The 19,093-nt window shown below is 50.7% G+C and overlaps 1 protein-coding gene across 2 annotated transcripts; it reads left to right on the top strand.

Moving 5' to 3' along the window:
* The first annotated feature begins 2,328 nt into the window (after positions 1–2,328).
* LOC529792 (cytokine receptor like factor 2) lies at positions 2,329–17,851 on the top strand. Of its 2 annotated transcripts, none has more exons than XM_024987475.2 (7): positions 2,329–2,499; positions 7,449–7,551; positions 9,542–9,705; positions 10,807–10,940; positions 11,743–11,905; positions 13,065–13,170; positions 15,674–17,851. In XM_024987475.2, the coding sequence occupies exons 1-7, from the start codon at positions 2,361–2,363 to the stop codon at positions 15,843–15,845; spliced, it is 981 nt and encodes a 326-aa protein (XP_024843243.1). In that variant the 5' UTR covers positions 2,329–2,360; the 3' UTR covers positions 15,846–17,851. The 2 variants fall into 2 exon arrangements, with proteins under 2 accessions (XP_024843243.1, XP_024843244.1); XM_024987476.2 differs by lacking the exon at positions 15,674–17,851 and adding an exon at positions 14,183–15,667 and having other exon boundaries at positions 2,333–2,499.
* Positions 17,852–19,093: the final 1,242 nt, after the last annotated feature.

Raw genomic sequence — 19,093 nt, 5'->3', positions numbered from 1 at the left:
AACTCCTGGCATGCGGTGGGGGGACCCCAGGGACGCTGCTCCACACCCTGCAGGGCCCGGGACCCGGGACGCCCCGCCTCAGAGAGCCGTCCAGACCCAGGCGTCGGCAGTGCCGAGGCTGAGAAACCCTGAACCAGCGTCACTGTCTAATCACACATTTATCCTCTCTGCCCATCCATCTGTCTACTTTGTCTGTTCGTCTACTTATTCTATGTATCCATTTACTCTATCTACTTATTCTTGAGAGTCCCCTGGACTGCGAGGAGATCCAACCAGTCCATCCTAAAGGAGATCAGTCCTGAATGTTCACTGGAAGGACGGATGTTGAAGCTGAAACTCCAATGGTTTGGCCACCTGATGCGAAGAGCTGATTCATTGGAAAAGACTCTGATGCTGGGAAAGATTGAAGGCTGGAGGAGAAGGGGATGACAGAGGATGAGATGGTTGGATGGCATCACTGATTCAACGGACATGAGTTTGAGTAAACTCCAGGAGTTGGTGATGGACAGGGAGGTCTGGCGTGCTGCAGTCCATGGGGTCGCAAAGAGTCGGATACGACTGAGCAACTGAACTGAACTGAACTTACTCTATCTAGCTACTTATTCTATCTATCTACCTACTTATTCCGTCTACTTAGTCTATCTACTTGTTCTATCTACTTACTTACTCTATTTATCCAAATACTTATTCTATTTATCTATCTATCTACTTACTCTACACCTGGATTTTAGCCCAGAGACCACAGCGTTGAGCCTCAGACCTCCAGAAGGATGGTCATGGCCGAAGCACCCCTGGTCTGGGGCCAGGAAGACCTGAATCTCACCCTGTACCACAACGAACGATTTGAGGTCCATCAGCCAGGGATCGATCCCTGGGTCGGGAAGACCCCCTAGAGGAGGGCATGGCAACCCACTGCAGTCTTCTTGCCTGGAGAATCCCATGGACAGAGGAGCCTGGTGGGCTACAGTCTATGGGGCTGCAAAAGAGTCGGACACTACTGGAGTGATTTAGCACGCATGCAACCACTGTCAGCTTCTGGGAAAACTCAGGTTCTAACTCTAAAATGGAGCAATTTATGCTCACTTTGTCCATGGTTCACAGATTCCATCAGTGAATATCTGTGAAAACGGTTGGTCGTTTTGTGTGTGTGTGTGTGTGTGTGTGTGTTTTAACTTCTCTTAAATTCATTTCTTTGGCTGTGTCTGGTCTGTTTCAACATGCTGGGTCTTTCACTGTGGCCGACGCTGTTTTTATCTGGTACATTGGTTTAGTTGCCCCGAGGCACGTGGGAGCTTTGTTCCCCAACCAGGGATTGAACCCACGTCCCCTGCATTGGGAGCAAGGTGGATTCTTAACCCGTGGACTGCCAGGGAGTTCCTAGAGCTTCGTAGCTTTTCAAACATGATTTTGCAAGGACGTTTATCACGCTGGGTGTTATTTAGTAAGAGTCAAAGGGAGTCAGACACGACCTGTGGACTGAATAGCAACACTGACTCCCAGGAGTGGTTTTGCACGCAGGTGTGAGTTGTTCAATCGCTCAGTCGTGTCTGACTCTGTGACCCCATGGACCGCAGCACACCAGGCTTCCCTGTCCTTCACCAACTCCCAGAGCTTGCTCAGACTCATGTCCATCGAGTCGGTGATGCCATCCAACCATCTCATCCTCTGTCGTCCCCTTCTCCTCCTGCCTTCAGTCTTTCCCAGCATCAGGGTCTTTTCCAATGAGTCGGCTCTTTGCATCAGGTGGCCAGAGTATTGGAGCTGCAGCATCAGTCTTTCTAATGAATATTCAGGTTTGATTTTCTTTAGGATGGACTGCTTTTGTGACCTGAAGGGGTGGGAGTAAGTTGTCTCCTGATGGTCAACCCAGGCTTTATTCTGCAGGACAAAGCCCACTGACTGGACAAAGCCCATTGACAAATCTCCCTGATAACCTCTGGGAAGTGATTCTCCATTGAGACCCTGGCAGTCCAGCCAACAGAGACATCATACTGTCCCCTGCTTCCTTTGATGCCATCGGGAGCTGGACCAAATCTCCCTGGCCCTGGATGAGCAGCCAGAAAACATCAGCTAGATGAGACCTGTCTGGGCCTCCGTCTCCAAACACAGGACTATCACGACCCACCGGAGGCTGGGAACCTTATCTGGACAATATCCACTATCTGAATAGCCTCTCTAGACAGTTGTATCCGGTGGGGCTGCACACATGATCGCCGAGGCTGAAAAAATGATTCTGCATTTTTTTTTTTTCCCTTTCTGACCAGTCATCTTTTAAAATAAAAGCATGAATGTTTCCTGTAGTCATTTCCCCAGTTTCCTTTCCGCCTTTTAAAAAAAGGGGTGACCTTCATACGTTAGTCATGAGCCGGAGTCCTCTTGGAGGAGTCGACCTGCGGCTCGACGCCTCCACCTCCACCATGAGGCATGTCTTTCTGCCCTGGGCGGCCGCCGCTGTCCTCTTGCTGGGACGCGCGAACGCTTCAGGGAAAACCAAACCGGGTAAGTCCTGCTTACAGCTGTAGCCGCCTGTCTGCCTGAAATGCCCTTGCTTTCAACATCACTGCTTTTTTTTTTTTCATTTTTCTTTTTACGATGTCTTTTGCAAACTCACGGTTTTCTTTGTGAAACTGAGAAGAGCTTTCACAGGTTCCCCTCCCTGAGTTGGGAAGATCCCCTGGAGGAGGACACAGCAATCCACTTCAGTCTTCTAGCCTGGAGAATCCCCATGGACAGAGGAGCCTGAAGGGCTACAGTCCATGGGGGTCGCAAAGAATAGGTTACGACTGAAGTCTCTACAAACCTGGGTCTGCCTGTTGTAAAGGACCCTCTTCTTCATTGCCTTCAGGATTAGGTCCAGATGGGAAAAAGAAAAATGTAAGAGCCTGTGTCTAGAAAACTGAGAATCTGGGTGGTTTCACTGTGCTGCCTGCCTGCAAAGAGGTTGCAAGCCTTTTGCTTAAATTAATACTTACCTTTCTGTGGTGGGGCTTCCCTGACGGTTCAGACAGTAAAGAACCCACCTGCCAATGCAGGAGACCCAGATTCGATCTCTGGGTTGGGAAGATGCCCTGGAGAAGGGAATGGCTACCCACTCCAGGATTCTGGCCTGGAGAATCCCCATGGACAGAGGAAGCCTGGTGGGCTACAGCCCGTGGGGTTGCAAAGAGTTGGACACAACTGAGTGACTAATACTTTCACGCTGAGGGTGGCCCAGGTGGGAGCTGGCGATGGCACGTTCCTGATGTTCTTTTTCTGAACTGTCCTCGGGCATCACCCTACACTAGACCTTCGCTGTCTGAGATGGCTTCTTGCCCAGCTGGTTTGGATGGGTCCTCGGGGACCTTCCGGGCTGAAGCCCTGGCGGGGATCGGTGGGGGGGGTACTCCTACACTTGGAGTTTGGGTGGAAAAGTGCAGTTTAGACCAGCTCTGGAATCTGAACCACTTGAAGCACAAATACAATAGTAAGATTTTGTTGTCGTTCAGTTGATCAGTCGTGTCCGACTCTGCGACCCCATGGACTGCAGCACGCCAGGCTTCCCTGTCCATCACCAACTCCTGGAGTTTTCTCAAACTCATGTCCATCAAGTCGGTGATGCCATCCAACCATCTCATCCTCTGTCGTCCCCCTTCTCCTCCTGCCTTCAATCTTTCCCAGCATCAAGGTCTTTTCAAATGAGTCAGTTCTTTGCATCAGGTGGCCAAAGGATTGGAGCTTCAGCTTCAGCCTCAGTCCTTCCAATGAACACTCAGGACTGATTTCCTTTAGGATGGACTGGTTGGATCTCCTTGCCGTCCAAGGGACTCCCAAGAGTCTTCTCCAACACCACAGTTCAAAAGCATCCATTCTTCGGTGCTCAGCTTTCTTTATGGTCCAACTCTCCCATCCATACCTGACTACTGGGAAAACCATAGCCTTGACTAGACAGACCTTTGTTGGCAAAGTGATGTCTCTGCTTTTTAATACGCTGTCTAGGTTTGTCGTAGCTTTTCTTTCAAGGACACGGGAGAGGGCTTGGAAGGGCGGAGGGCTCATCCCCCTGTGAAGCTGGGCTCGGTCAGAACCTTCGTAGGAACTTCCTGGAAAACGCAGGGCTCACTTTATGAATGGCCTTTGTTTGCCTGAGGTCATTACGGGTGTGAGACCCTAAGAACCCACCAGGCATGGTCTTAATAAAGCAGCCCCTCTTCCCACCCAAGGTCCCAGAGTTGTGTCGAGAGACCCCTCAGGGGCCGTTTCCACTCAGTCGATCCATTTTTAATGAACAGAGTCCAACTTCGTGGCTGCAGTGAACTGTCAGTATTTCCATCCGAGGCCATCATGCGTTGGTGGCAGGGCTACTAGGCTACTGATGGGGCCCCTTTGCCCCTCTCAGAAATGCCCTTGAACTTACAAGGAAAACGCACGCACCCCCAGCCCTGGGGACCAGATGTCTGGGCTCAAGGTGTCCCAGAATTGAGCTCCCTGCAGAGGCTCCAGGGGAGGGTCCTTCCTGCCTCTTCCAGCTTCTGGGGGCTCCAGGCATCCATTCCTGGGCCACCTCCCTCCCGTCTCTGCCTCCGTCTCCACATGGCTTCTCCTCTGTATCCGTGTCTCCCCTCTTCTGTGTTTTATAAGGACCCTGTCATGGGGTTCAGGGCCACCCCCATCCAGGAGGACCTCATCTCAGACCCTTCCCTTCAGCACACCTGCAAAGACGCCATCTCTTAATGAGGTCCTGTTCCCAGGTTCTGGGGTTAGCACGTAGGCAGGCCATTTGCAGAGCCACAGTCCAAGCCCTACAGGATCTATTCAGGGGATGCTAGCATTTGAGAGAGATGGGGGTCCTTTTCTGCTTTGACAGGTCTTGCTGTCGTCGTAAGGGGAGGGAGGTCGTTGAAGCAGATGACCCGGTGGCCAGTCTGAGTCTGTGGCAGAGACGCAGGACAAAGGAACGGCTCTCGAGATGCTGTGTTTTATCTTATCTGTGTATTTACTTTCGGCCGTTGCTGGGTCTTCGCTGCTGTGCCCTTGAGTTCACGAGCTGCTCTAGAAGTAAGAAGGTGGTGTGGGCAAGAGACGGAGTGTGTGTGAGCAAGCACGTGTGTGCATGAGTGCTCAGTCACTCAGTCGTGTCCGACTCTCTGCGACCCCGTGGACTGTAGCCCGCCGGGCTCCTCTGTCCATGAGATTCTCCAGGCGAGAACACTGGAAGGGGTTGCCATGCCCTCCTCCAGGGGATCTTCCCCACCCAGAGATCGAATCCATATCTCTTACGTCTCTGGTATTGGCAGGTGGATTCTTTACCACTAGCGCCACCTGGGAAGCTAGGGAGATGAGATTACATATATATGTAGATACAGACAAATGTCGGAGAAGGCAATGGCACCCCACTCCAGTACTCTTGCCTGGAAAATCCCATGGACGGAGGAGCCTGGAAGGCTGCAGTCCATTGGGTCGCTGAGGGTTGGACACGACTGAGTGACTTCACTTTCACTTTTCATTTTCATGACTGGGAGAAGGAAATGGCAACCCACTCCAGTATTCTTGCCTGGAGAATCCCAGGGACAGGGGAGCATGGTGGGCTGCCGTCTATGGGGTTGCACAGAGTCGGACCCGATTGAAGCATAACAGCAGCAGCAGCAGCAGCAGCGTGTATACATGTAAAACCCTTTTTGTATCTGTAATAGCCAAACCTGCTTGAACTGCCCCAACCTTCCAGGATGGAAAAAGACCCCAGGACTCTATGTCAAACGATGTAACCAATGTTAACAAACAATGTAACAGATGACGTGCTGATTGCCCCCAGGACCTGCCGCCCTGGATGACCTTACTCACACCCCCTTGGAAATACTCAGCAAGGCCGGGCTCCAAGTCCCTCTGAACGCCCTATCTCGCAGGAACAAATGCCTCTGATTCATCTGCATGTTTTTCTATACGCTCTCCAAATCGGGAAGCGGGTTCTACCTCTGGGGAGGCGGGTGGGTGCAGTGAGTTCTTGGTAGTTACACGACGTGTCTGCCTATCGGAGACCCGCAGCTGGTACGTTTGTTCACGTCCAGATTGCTCTCGACCTTGCTGGTTTTCTGAGAAAACGCTGAAAAAAAAAAGAAGAAGTTACAGAACCAAAGTCATGTTTACAAAAGCCCCCAGAACTTTCAGAAGCGTCTGGATCTATGAGATAGGAGGCCCCCGTTTTCAAGACCCTCTTTCTGGGCCTCCCTGCTCACCAGTGTTAGATGACAAAGTCTGTGTCAGACGTGAGGAGGATCTGGGGGAAATGAAATTAGGCAAAAAAGGTGGATCGGGGGGGGGGGGCGGGCGGGTGATGTTCTGGTTAACAGCTTAGTTAATTTACTCGCCAGATGATTCAGCTCTTTAAAGCACACAACTCAATCCTTTTTTTTTTTTTTTAAATAAAACATTATTTCTTTTTTAGTAGAAGGATAATTGCTTTACAGAATTTTTAGTTGACGTAGAGTTGATGCGTGAGCTTCCCCGGTGGCTCAGCGGTCAACATTCTGCCCGCAGAGCAGTAGCCACGGAAATCTCGGGCTCGATTTCTGATTGGGGAAGATTCCCCTGGAGGCAGGCGTAGCAACTCACTCCAGGATTCTTGCATGGAGAATCCCACGGACAGAGGAGCGCGGCGGGCTGCAGTCCACAGGGTCGCAAAGAGTCGGACATGACGGAGCACGCACGCTCGCACGCATAGCAGAGGCATCATGTATTAATATAAGTTACAGGTGTACAGCATAGCGATTCTCATCTTTGAAAAGCGATGCTCCCTTTACCGTTACTATAAAATAGTTTCTATACTCCCTTTGAAGAACTGCATCATTCTTGCATTATAGGTGCCAAACACACGCAGACTCTGGACACACAGGAAAAATATAAAATGTCTTGATAATTATAGATACCTAGATAGATACCTGTACATCATTACATAGATAGTTACCTAGATAGATGACATAGATGACAGTTGATTGATAGATATATAAATGCAGAGACGAGATAGATAACAACTCGATGATATAATGATAATGATAATAGGTAACATGCTGAAATGATAATATTCTGGTTGCCTGCATGCTTAGTGACTCAGTCGTGTCTGACTCTTCACGACCCCATGGACCGTAGCCCATCAGGCTCCTCTGTCCATGGAATTCTCCAGGCAAGAACACTGGAGTGGGTTGCCATTTCCTCCTCCAGGGGATCTTCCCGGCCCGGGAATCGAACCCGAATTTCCTGTGACTTCCGCTTTGCCGATGGCTTCTCTATCCACTGAGCTATCATGGAAAGCCAATATTCTGGTTATGCTGGGCTAAATAAGATGCATGATCAAGTTTTTTTTTTTTTTTTTTAAAGCACCGTATCATTCTTATGAGTGCTGACATCATTTTACAAATTTCAAAGCCTTTCCAGCGTCGCCTCAGAGTCCTCTCTGCTTTTTTTTTTTTTCTGCACAGGAAGCGCATTGCAACTTCAGGTGATCAACTTTAACTTCGAAACGGTGCAGGTTACGTGGAACTCAAGTGCATATGCTGGGATTAATTTCACATTCATTTACAAGTAAGTGCCGCCACGGGGATTAATATCAGGTCCGTCTGCAAGTAAGGGCCCCCCCACCCCCTCCACGGAAAACCATGCCTTCGGATAAACCATTTCCCCTCGGAAGAGGGCACCACGGGGGCAGCCAGGAAGTGAAGGTGTGAAAAACCATACGTGCAAGTGTGAATGTGTGCGTATGCCCTCTGGACCGTCCCCCCCCCAGCCCCACCACCACCACCAGTATCACCACAAACACAACCACAGCTCCCAGACCTTCTAACCGGGGGATGACTGAGTCTCTCTCGAAACCGCCTGGACTCTCGCAGGAGATGCAGAGCGGTCTGCCCCCACGGGGCCCCCTGCAACGTCCCAGCAACCGTCTTTGCCCACCTTCAACTCCGTCGCCTTCAACTATATTCCCTGCTGACCAGGGGCCGCCTTCCAAAAAACCCCATTTCCCCCTTTCACAGGGCGCTTTGCCCTGCCTGACTCAACCACGACCTGAGTGGCCACGTGGGAGGCAGGGTTTTTTTTTGTTTTTTCCAGTGAATTTGGTCTCAGTTCTGTAAAGAGTGGGGTGTTTGGTGAGGGCTTGAGTCGTTGCCATCTGATAAAACATGAGGTAGGCAGGAAGGCAAGCAGAAGAGGGAAATTTTTAAGGTGAATTTGTTGGCAAAATAAGACTCATGGGGCAAAGAAACAAGCGCTGGATGGTACAGATGGTCTCACAGATAGCTCATTTCATTTTTTTTTTTTTTTCCCTGAGCAGCTGTTTGTCCTGTTGTACGGGAGATAATTCTTGATCTCATCACAGATTGGGGTTGAGTCTTAAGGATGGAGTGTAAACCTGTCTCTAGGCTTCCTGTTAACACTGCAGGAGAGTCTCAAAGCTTTATCCAATTTTGGCACGTCCATATTAAAAGTGCATCCTTGAATCAAGGGCTTGGTTGCTCTGGAGGTGAATTATTTACTGATACCAATTTATTGATTGCTCATGGTATTGATATGTGACAGCAATTATTATTATTGATACCATTAATAGTATCCTAGATGGTCTCAACAAAGTACAGCAAGCTGGGTAACTGGGAACGATGGAAAAACAAAATGTATCCTCCCCTAGTCCTGAGAACCAGACGTCTGAGGTCAAGGGGTCCCCGGGCTGAGCTCCCTGCAGAGGCTCCGGGGAGGGACATTCCTGCCTCTTCCAGCTTCTGGGGGCTCCAGGCATCCATCCCTGGGCTGGTGCCGCCTCCCTCCCATCTCCGCCTCCGTCTCCATGTGGCTTCTCCTCTGTGTCCGTCTGTCTCCTCTTCTGTGTTTTATAAGGACCCTGCCATGGGGTTTAGGGCCACACCCATCCAGGAGGGCCTCATCTCAGACCCTTCACTCCATCACAGCTGCAGAGACACTGCTTCTTAATAAGGTCTTGTTCACAGGTTCCGGGTTAGCAGGTAGGCATGCCTTTTGCAGAGCCACCGTTCAACTCCTAGGGATCTATCGAAGGGCCATCAACATTTGAGAGAGACGGGGCTCCTTTTCTGTTTTGACAGGTCTTGCTCTAGTGGTAAGGGGAGGGAGGTCATCGAAGCAGATGACCTGGTGACCACTCTGAGTCCGTGGCAGAGATGTGGGGCAAAGGAACGGCCCTCGAGATGCTCTTTATTTTTTATTTGATCTACGTGTATGATCGTTGGCTGCGCTGAGGCTTTGCTGCCGTGTGGTCTTGTCTCTAGTTGTCGGGTGTGACACTCTTCTGTGGTGGAGCACCCCCTTTAGGGTGCACAGACTTCACAATTTGCAGCTTGCAGGCTCTAGGGAGTAGGGTCCGTCATTGCGGTTCACAGGCTTGGTTGCTCCGCCGCACGTGGGATCTTCCCGGCCCAGGGATCGAACCCGAGTCTCCTGCATCGGCAGGCAGATTGCTTTTTTACCGCTGAGCCACCAGGGAAGCCCCAAGATGTTATTTCCAAGGACACAACACGACTGAGTGATTCTGTTTTTAAAATCACAGATTCCATACAAAGGAGGAATACAGACCATGCCCCGACTACATCCTTCAACACGGTTACAGGGCCGGGTGCCTGCTGGAGGTACAAAGAGATGGACCTCTGTATTTTTCCATCCGGAATGGAACAGAGCCTCTTCTCACCAAGGACCTGGCCATTAGTACTTACCGTACGTATGACGTACCTTGAGGGCTGACTACGCATCTCGGGTGAGGAGCCATCGTACACGTGGAGTGAACCAGTCTCTCCAAAGCTTGCTGCTTTGATCTACGTTTCTGCGGTGTCATGGTCCTTCCTTTCTTTCTTTTTCGTGGAGGGTTGGAATGTCAGAGGTCCATCTTAGAATCCGGTGGGAGGTTCGACCCTTGGGTGCGGAAGATTGCCCTGGAGGAGGAAATGGCAACCCACTCCAGTATTCTCGCCTGAAGAATCCCATGGATGGAGGAGCCTGGTGGGCTACGTTCCACGGGGTCCCAAGAGTCAGACATGACTTTCCAACTAAAAAGCAACAATATAGCCGATGAACAATGTTGATGGTTTCAGGTAGACAGGAAGGGACTCACCCACACATATACATGTGTCCATCCTCCCCCAGACTCCCCTCCACCCAGGCTGCCACGTGACACTGAGCAGAGCTCCCTGTGCTGTCCAGCAGGTCCTTGCTGGTTCTCCATGTTAAACACTGCAGTGTGTCCATGTCCATCCCAGACTCCCTGACTATCCCTTCCCCATCCTTTCCCCCTTGGTGACCATAAGTTCGTTCTCTGTCTCTTTCTGTTTTGTAACTACCTTGATTTGTATCACGTCTTTTTAGAGTCTGCATATAACGGATGTCATAGCATGTTTATGCTTCTCTGTCTGACTGTTCAATCCCATGGTCTCTAACGACCTCATCTTACGTTAAACGGTTACCTCCTGTAATGATCCTCTTTCCAGAGCTGGTGAAGGGCTAGGGGCCAGGAGTTCAAGGCGACTTTTTCTGGTGGGAACACAGTTCGTTGCATGACACATCCTGAAATCTTTCTCCACTGGTTTCAGGGGGGCTCCTTTCCACAAGACCCCCCCTGGGTCCTTGGAGAGCTGGCTAACCCTTCTAACTGTCCATGCGCTAAAGACAAGGGAAACTCACGTCTCATGAAGTATCGGGGAGAGGACGGGGAGCAGCCAAAGAGGAAGGTGAATCGAAGCCCAGGGACCGCTGTGAGTTCAGAGATGGGCCGTGTTTATCTTCACAGCGGTGTTGGTCACTGTGCTGTCTCTTCATTCTCAGTGAAACCCAGATCCCCCGGCGCCCTGAACTTCCAGTGGCGCGAGGAGGCCGTGACGGTGACCTGCTCCAGCCTGGGATACAACGATCTGCAGTACGAAATCCAACACAAGACTGTCTTTGACGCTGAGTGGCAGGTGAGGTTCCATTGTCTCGGTCGGGTGTGAGTAGGCACCCTCGGGATGGAGAGACGGAGAGGCACAGACATCCAGACTTGTTTAATGCACTTGCTCACGTGATTATGGGCTTTCCTGGTGTCTCAGACGCTAAAGAATCGGCCTGCAATGCAGGAGACCCGGGTTCGATCCCTGGGTGGGGAAGATCTCCTGGAGGAGGGCATGGCAACCCACTCCAGTATTCTTGCCTGGAGAATCCCATGGACAGAGGAGCCTGGCGGGCTACAGTCCACGGGGTCGCAGAGAGTCGGGCACGACTGAGTGGCTAGCATTTTCTTTATCACATTCCCTGGCAGGTCCAGTGCTTAGGAATCTGCCTTGCAAAGCAGACCACGTGGGTGGGTTTCATCCCTGGTCCGGGAACCCAGGATTCCATGTGCGTCAGGGAAGCTCAGCCTGTGAGGCAATGACTGAGCCTGTGTTCTGTGATGAAGATCCCGCGTATTACAGCTGAGACCTGATGTAGCCAAATAAATAAATACATTAAAAAAATTACTTTTGTAAAAAGGAAGACCTTAGAAAGTCTTCATAAGCATCTTTCATCATGTTTGTTATGGCGGATTTATTTCCTTTTTGGAGGGAAGGGCATTTTTTTTTTTTTTTTGCTGTTGTTTATTGTTTTTTTGCTGTTGTTTCTGAGGATAAACATCTGCCCAGAGAGAAGTGAAACTGGAAGCAGGAATCTCATGCAAATCTGTGGGACAAGATGAACACGTCAGGCTAAAGCGTCAGTCAGGGGTCACAGTGTTTTTTTCCGCTCCAGTCCACAGAGGCAGAGACCTGCAACGTCACCATCGATGGTTTGGATACTGAGAAGTGTTATTTCTTCCGGGCCAGGGTGAAAGCCCTGGAGTTTGCCTACGGCTCGGAAACGTACCCCAGTGACTGGTCAGAGGTGACATACCAGCAGAGGGGTGAGCTGCGAGGTAATGCTTGTCACGCAGCATCGCTGCCCAATACAGGCCAGTGGGCTCCGTGCGGGGAGGGCAGAATGGGCCGCCTGAAAACATGGATGACCCCAAGGCCTTCTGCAGAGGTCACTGTGGAAGCAATGCCTCTTCCTGTGGCCGTTATCATCGGACTAAGCTTCACTTTTATTTCTGTTGACCCAGCAAGAATAATAAGTGATATTTCTGAATGTTGTTGGGCTTCCCTTGTGGCTCAGCTGGTAAAGAATCTGCCTGCAATGCAGGAGACCGGGGTTCGAGCCCTAGGTTGGGAAGATTCCCTGGAGAAGGGAAAGGCTACCCACTCCAGTATTCTGGCCTGAAGAATCCCATGGAGAGACGAGCCTGGTGGGCTACAGTCCATGGGGTCACAAAGAGTTAGACACGACTGAAGTGACTTAGGATGCAGGTGTAGATAAGCTGATGGTGGATAAATGGCAGAGACAGATAGATGAGATACACAGATCGACATAGATAATGACAGGCGGTAGACAAGTAGATGGATAATAGACAGATAGATGATAGACAGACGTGTGGACGCCTGCTCATTTGCTTCAGTCGTGTTCGACTCTGTGACCCCATAGATTGTAGCCCACCAGGCTCCTCCGTCCATGGGAATCTCCAGGCAAGGATACCGGAGTGGGTTGCCATTTCCTCCTCCAGGGGATCCTCCCGACCCAGGGATCGAACCCGGGTCTCTTGTGTCTCCTGCATTGGCAGGCAGATTCCTTACTGCTGACCCAGCAGTGAAGTCCCAGGGAGACATATAAATAGATGATAGATGGAAAGACAGACAGATGGATAGAGACAGATAGATAGACAGCTGGACAGATAGACAGACAGATGGATAGAGACACAGATAGATAGACAGCTGGACAGATAAGACAGACAGACAAAAATCAAGCCCTGGTACCCTCAAACACCCCTGGGAGTAAGGTGAGTCTGTGCTCCCTTCTGCCCAACGTCTCCCTCTCCAGTGTACCCACCTCTCCTTACCAGGATATTTCACACCAAAAGCAAGATCTGCTGATGCTGACAATTCTCAAGGGAAAGAAAAACCACAGTGGGCGGGTGGGGATTAGAGCGTGACCCCATATCATGTTGAAAACTTCACAGGCCTCATTCCATTTCCCTTTAGATTCGTGCTGGGAAAACAGCCTTTTCCCCAAATTCATTTTAATTGCTGGCATGGTCTCCTTCCTGACGGTCTTCCTTCTGCTTCTGTCTCTATGGAAACTGCACAGGTAAGGAGGCCCCCACCAGAATCCTCAGACACCTGGGTTTGGTTCCCATATGCAGTGAGTTGGGCAAAAATAATAATAATAATAATAACAATTGTGTGATGTGATTATTTAGCTGAATATCACTTTCTCTCTAATGCACATGGTATATGACAAGAAAACAGAGAGGTGAATAGAGCCAAAGGTGTGGAGATAGCTGCAGAATTTGTTGAGAAATATTCTCACGAAGACCATAAGATGCAGGAATGTTCATTCCTATGAGTGTTATTGCTGTTCAGTCACTGAGTTGTGTCTGACCCCATGGACGGCAGCACGCCAGGCCTCCCCGTCCATCACCAACTCCTGGAGTTTGCTCAAACTCATGTCCATCAAGTCAGTGATGCCATCCAACCATCTCATCCTCTGTCGCCCCCTTCTCCTCCTGCCTTCAATCTTTTCCAGCATCAGGGTCTTTTCCAATGAGTCAGTTCTTCACATCATGTGGTCAAAGGATTGGAGTTTCAGCTTCAGCATCAGTCCTTCCAATGAATATTCAGGACAGATTTCCTTTAGGATTGGTTTGATCTCCTTTCCATCCAAGGAGTCTCAAGAGTCTTCTCCAACACCACAGTTTGAAAGCATCCGTTCTTCAGCGCTCAGCCTTCTTTACTGTCCAGCTCTCGCATCTGTACATGACTTACTGGAAAAAAAACATAGCTGTGACTATGCCGACCTTTGTCAGCAAAGTGATGTCTCTGCTTTTTAATAATTCTTCTAAGTTTATTGTAGTTAACTTTGTTCAAACGCACACCCCACTGAGCTCTGTTCTCCTATCATGTTAGAATGACAAGCACGTAGAACATCTTTTAATTTTTATTCATATTTACTAAAGACAACTTGGTGAGTGATGTGAGGAGAATCGGACAAGAAAAGCTTGTAAATCCAGTTACAGATATAGCAAAACATAATTCTCTGAAACCATAGAAAACTTTTCCAAAAATACGATATTAAATAGTTCTCTCTGTTATCCTTCCAGGCAATAATTTAACCGCTGCCATTTCCAGCCTTATTCAAGCTCAGTTGTGCCCGGGCGTTTGACTGTTGATGATGTTCGAAGGGACTGATGCTCAGGACTGTGGGCGCCATCTTTGTTTCTGAGGTTGCCGTTTCCATAGCAACACTGGGAGCGATGCATAGAGAAAGATGGGGTGCCATTCTGGACCACTCACGCTGGGTCTGAGCCAGGCTGAGTTAGACAGTTTCAAGGACCTTCCATCATGGTTGGATATAGCATGGGGGTAATTCTCTTAATTCTTGCAAACTGCCCATTAATTCTTCAGTCTAGATTCCCTGCTTTCAGCAGCTTAGACACATGCCACCTTCATCGTTCTCTCTTGGGGAACAGAGGAAGTAGGGAGTAGGGAGGAGATGCAGCAGTCAGATAGGGGTGTTGACAAGTGACAGGTCTGATTTTTTTTTTTTTTTTTTGGTCTTGTTGTTTTGTTTTGCTGTGGTGTTTTTAGTTCAAAACTGAAACCACTCCTAAGGGAATCTGAGGAATACACTTCTTTGGGGGGAAAAAAACACTCCTCCTGTCTTTAAGAAAGCTTCTGTTACAATGAGTGGTCTAATCAACTGTATTATTTTCCCGGAGCTGCCGTAACAAAGCACCAAAGACTGGGGGCTCAAACAACAGACATTTATTTCTCCCAGTCCTGGAGGTTGGAGCCTGAGGTCCCGGTGTGGGCAGGGCTGGTTCCTCCTGAGACCTCTCTCCTGGGCATGCAGACGGCCGTGTCCTCCGAGTCTGCACACGCTCCTTCCCCTCTGTGTGCGTGTCTGTGTCCTGACCTCCTCTTATTATGAGGATCCCACTCCCATCGGATTAGGATCCTATCAGACGAGAACCTCTCAGGTTCTGTTCCTAGGGGCCTGCAAATTAAACTGGCCAACCAAAGACAGTAACAGAAGAATATGCCTATATTTCTTTTTGGATGTCATATTTTTAAGTGCACAAGGCATTCTCAGGAAGCAAGTGAACAGCTAACCAGGCAGTTCATCTGGGGACTTTTATAGCATTTTAACAAAGGGCAATAATCTGTGGAGAAGTCACCAGGCAAAGGAACAGGGAGTCTGGATGGGCGTAAATTGTGGGGGAGTGATTAAGAGGTGTGTCAGACAAACTGCAGGCAGATGAAGGTTGTCTGAATGGAATCATCTTGACACCATCTTGGTGATATGACTCATTCTCCATTTCTTGCTACAGGAGGGCGCACTTTTATAAATGGAATTATTGTGTGTTTTTTTTTCAATCAGGAGGGAAACTGATGCTCTCCTTTCAGGCAGATGGGAGAAGGCAGAGAGCATCTCTTGGCTCTGTTTTTCTCAAGCGGATGCAATTCCCCCAAAGTGCTGAGCCCCCGAGATCCATATGCAGCTGTCCTGGGCCCCTGGTTGGGGTCTTTCCACGTGATGCCCCGCTCGGGGGTGCCAGCCCATCTGACCAGACTGTCCATGTCCATTTCAGGATTAAGAAGGTTCTCATGCCCAGCGTCCCTGATCCCAAGTTCTCCTTCTTGGGGCTCTTTGAGTCCCACCAAGGTAACTTCCAGGTAAGCAGCATCTCCTTGTGCAAGCTTGCTCTGGGCGGGCCTAATATCACCCCTCTTCAATATTTTATTTTATTTTTTTCTGCCTAGAGGTATTTCTTTAATCAGCTTTTTATTTTGCATTGGGGTATAGCCTATTAATGACAGTTTCAGCTGGACAGCAAAGAGACTCAGCCATACATGTATCCATTCTCCCCCAACTCCCCTCCCATCCAGGCTGCCACGTGACATTGAGCAGAGTCCCCTGTGCTGGACAGCAGGTCCTTGCTGGTTCTCCATGTTAAATACAGCAGTGTGTCCATGTCCATCTCAGACTCCCTGCCTATCCCTTCCCCCATCTTTCCCCCTGGGAACCATAAGATTATTACAGAGTATTGAGCAGAGCTCCGTGTGCTGTCCAGCAGGTCCTTGCTGGTTCTCCATGTTAAATACAGCAGTGTGTCCATGTCCATCCCAAACTCCCTGACTATCCCTTCCCCTATCTTTCCCCCTGGGAACCATAAGGTTATTACAGAGTATTGAGCAGAGTTCCCTGTGCTGTCCAGCAGGTCCTTGCTGGTTCTCCATGTTAAACACAGCAGTGTATCCATGTCCATCCCAAACTCCCCGACTATCCCTTCCCCCACCCTTCCCCCTGGGAACCGTAAGTTCATTCTCTGGCCTGTGAGCCTGTTTCTATTTTGTGCGTAAGTTCACTTGTATCATTTCTCTTTGGAGTCTGCATGTAAGGGCTGCCATAGGATATCGCTCCTTCTCTGTGTGACTTTCTTCACTTGGTATAATAATCTCTAGGTACATCTCTGTTGCTGCAAATGGCATTTATTTCATCCTTGTTATGAGTAAGCAACATTCCAGTGTGTATATATATACCCCACATGTCCTTTATCGGGGGCTTTCCCGGTGGCTCAGATGGTAAAGAATACGCCTGCAAAGCAGGAGGCCTGGGTTCGATGCCTGGATGGGGAAGATCCCCCTGGAGGAGGAACTGTCTGCTCATTAGTGTGTGGATGGACACTTAGGCCGCATCTGTGTCTGGGCCATTGTAAACAGAGTTGTAATGAACACTGGGGCTGATTCATCATTAATGAAAAAGAAAAAAAAAATCAACAAAAGGCTTTTATTCCTCTTTAAACGCCTGCGAGCCTCTTCGAATCCGACAGCAGCGGTTTACCGTTTTTCTGTTTCGGTCAGAGAAAGTGGATCCAAGGGTCTCCGAGGGCGGCTTCTCTTGAAATCAGTCTCTTGAAATCCTGCCGCAGGACCATGGGATTTTCCAGCCTCCTCGCCTTCTGATCTTATCGGAAGGTTCCGTTCTGACACTGTTCCCACTGCAGGGGGGCCGACAGCGAAACCTGCATTTCCGCTTTTCGACTTTGATGGTCGCTGCATTTCCGCTTTTCAACGTTTATGGTCGTTAAACTTCGTTCCGTGATAAGCTTTTACAGGGGGCCGAGGAGGAACTGGGGAGGAGGGAGCGAGGGCGGGTCCGGCTCCCCGCATCACCAGGTGTGGATTTGATAGGACGCCGGGAGCAGTCCCCTGGGGCTGCCACAAACCTGGGGGTGCAAAGCATCACACACTCATCCTCCCCCCGGTCCTGGGGACCACGCGTCTGAGGTCAGGGGGTCCCAGGGCTGAGCTCCCTGCAGAGGCTCCAGGGGAGTGTTCTCCACACCTCCTCCAGCTTCTGGGGGCTCCGGGCGTCCCTCCCTGGGCCGGTGGCCGCCTCACTCCCGTCTCCGCCTCCGTCTCCACGTGGCTTCTCCTCTGCGTCCCTGTCTCTCCTCTTCTGTGTTTTATAAGGACCCTGTCCCTGGGTTTAGGGCCACCCCCATCCAGGAGGAACCTCATCTCAGACCCTTCACTGCATCACATCTGCAAAGAAAAGAGCTCATTTCCAAATTAAGTCCTGTTCCCAGGTTCTGAGGGGGTAGCACTCGGGTATATCATTATTTTAGAAAGAGAGTGCAGTGTTTGGTTTGTTTGTTTTTGCTCGGTTGCTTCAGTTGTATCCAACACTTTGTGACCCCATCAACTGCAGCCCCCAAGGCTCCTCTGTCTGAGGGATTCTCCAGGCAAGAATCCTGAAGTGGGTTGCCGTTTCCTTCTCCAGGGGATCTTCCTGACTCAGGGATGGGCTGAGGCTGCGCCACGATGGTCAGGAAAGGCCAGCGCTCATCAGCCTCTGTCCCCAACATACGCACGGGTTCAGCGGACCTGGGCAAGAGGTCTCTGGGCCTGGCGCCTGCCAGCTGCTGGGCTGCTCTCCAGGCGGGTCTGAGATGCAGAGAGAAGAGACGAAGCCCACGGCAGGTGCATTTGCGGGCAGGGTGTGGCCCCAGCGCAGCTGGAAGCAGCCTCTAGCGGGGTGCAGCCAGGGGTGGGGGCACTAAGGAGGCAGCGGCAGGTCTGTCCTGGAGCTGGTGCAGGTGGTGAACCAGATGCCCGTCCAGGGTCGGTTGTGGAGAACCATCGGAGCACCAAGGAGGGAGGCAGCCAGGTGGGAACCCAGGGAGAGGACCCGCCCCGGCCCCGAGAAGGACACAGGGGGCTTGCGGGCAGCAGGCGGGGAGGGCTGTGGGTGCCGTGGGCCCTGGGGACACCGAGCACGAGCACCACAGTCCACCAGCAGAGGAACGGGGGCCCCCTGGCCGCCGCCTGCAAACAGGAACAAGGACCAGCGCCAGCTTCGGTCCACCAGACAAAGGATGAGGTGCTTACAGAGACAGAGCAAGCAGAGGGCGGAGAGACACATCTGTAGAAGCCCGTCTCTGTGTTCCGAGCCAGGTACACGTCGACTAACGCTGAGCCCGGCCCTCTCCCACTCCCCAGGACTGAGCTGACCTCAGACAGCCACAGAGGCATGGCTGCAGGGCGGGGACACTCCACAGACAGAGGCTGTCATCGTGGCATTCAAGTCCAAGAATAATGACCAATAGCCACAGGGGGCAAATTTTTCAAAACTGTTTCTTAAATGTGTCGACTTTGTGCAACGAACAGCGATCCGGAGGGGTGCAGACTCCAGAAACACAGGAACATCTCAGTGGGTTTGCAGGGCCCCACCCTGGGTGGCGGGGACAAGCAGGGATGAGCGAGAAAGTCCAGGCTGCGGCCCAAGGACCTGAGGGTGGGACTCTCGGCCTGCGAACGCTGAACCATCTGCAGCTTCCAGCTTAGGACGGGGATCGCCAGTCAGGATTCTCCAGAGAAGCAGAGCCAGCAGGACAAAGATGTGTGTACAGATGAAATCAGGTACGGGGGAACCTGGTGGGCTGCCGTCTATGGGTCGCAAGAGTCGGACGATTGAAGCAACTTAGCAGCAGCAGAGATGAGAACTG

The sequence above is a fragment of the Bos taurus genome, chromosome 29, assembly GCF_002263795.3.
Source record: "Bos taurus isolate L1 Dominette 01449 registration number 42190680 breed Hereford chromosome 29, ARS-UCD2.0, whole genome shotgun sequence".
NCBI lineage: Eukaryota > Metazoa > Chordata > Mammalia > Artiodactyla > Bovidae > Bos > Bos taurus.
This window is presented reverse-complemented; position numbering and strand designations above follow the sequence as displayed.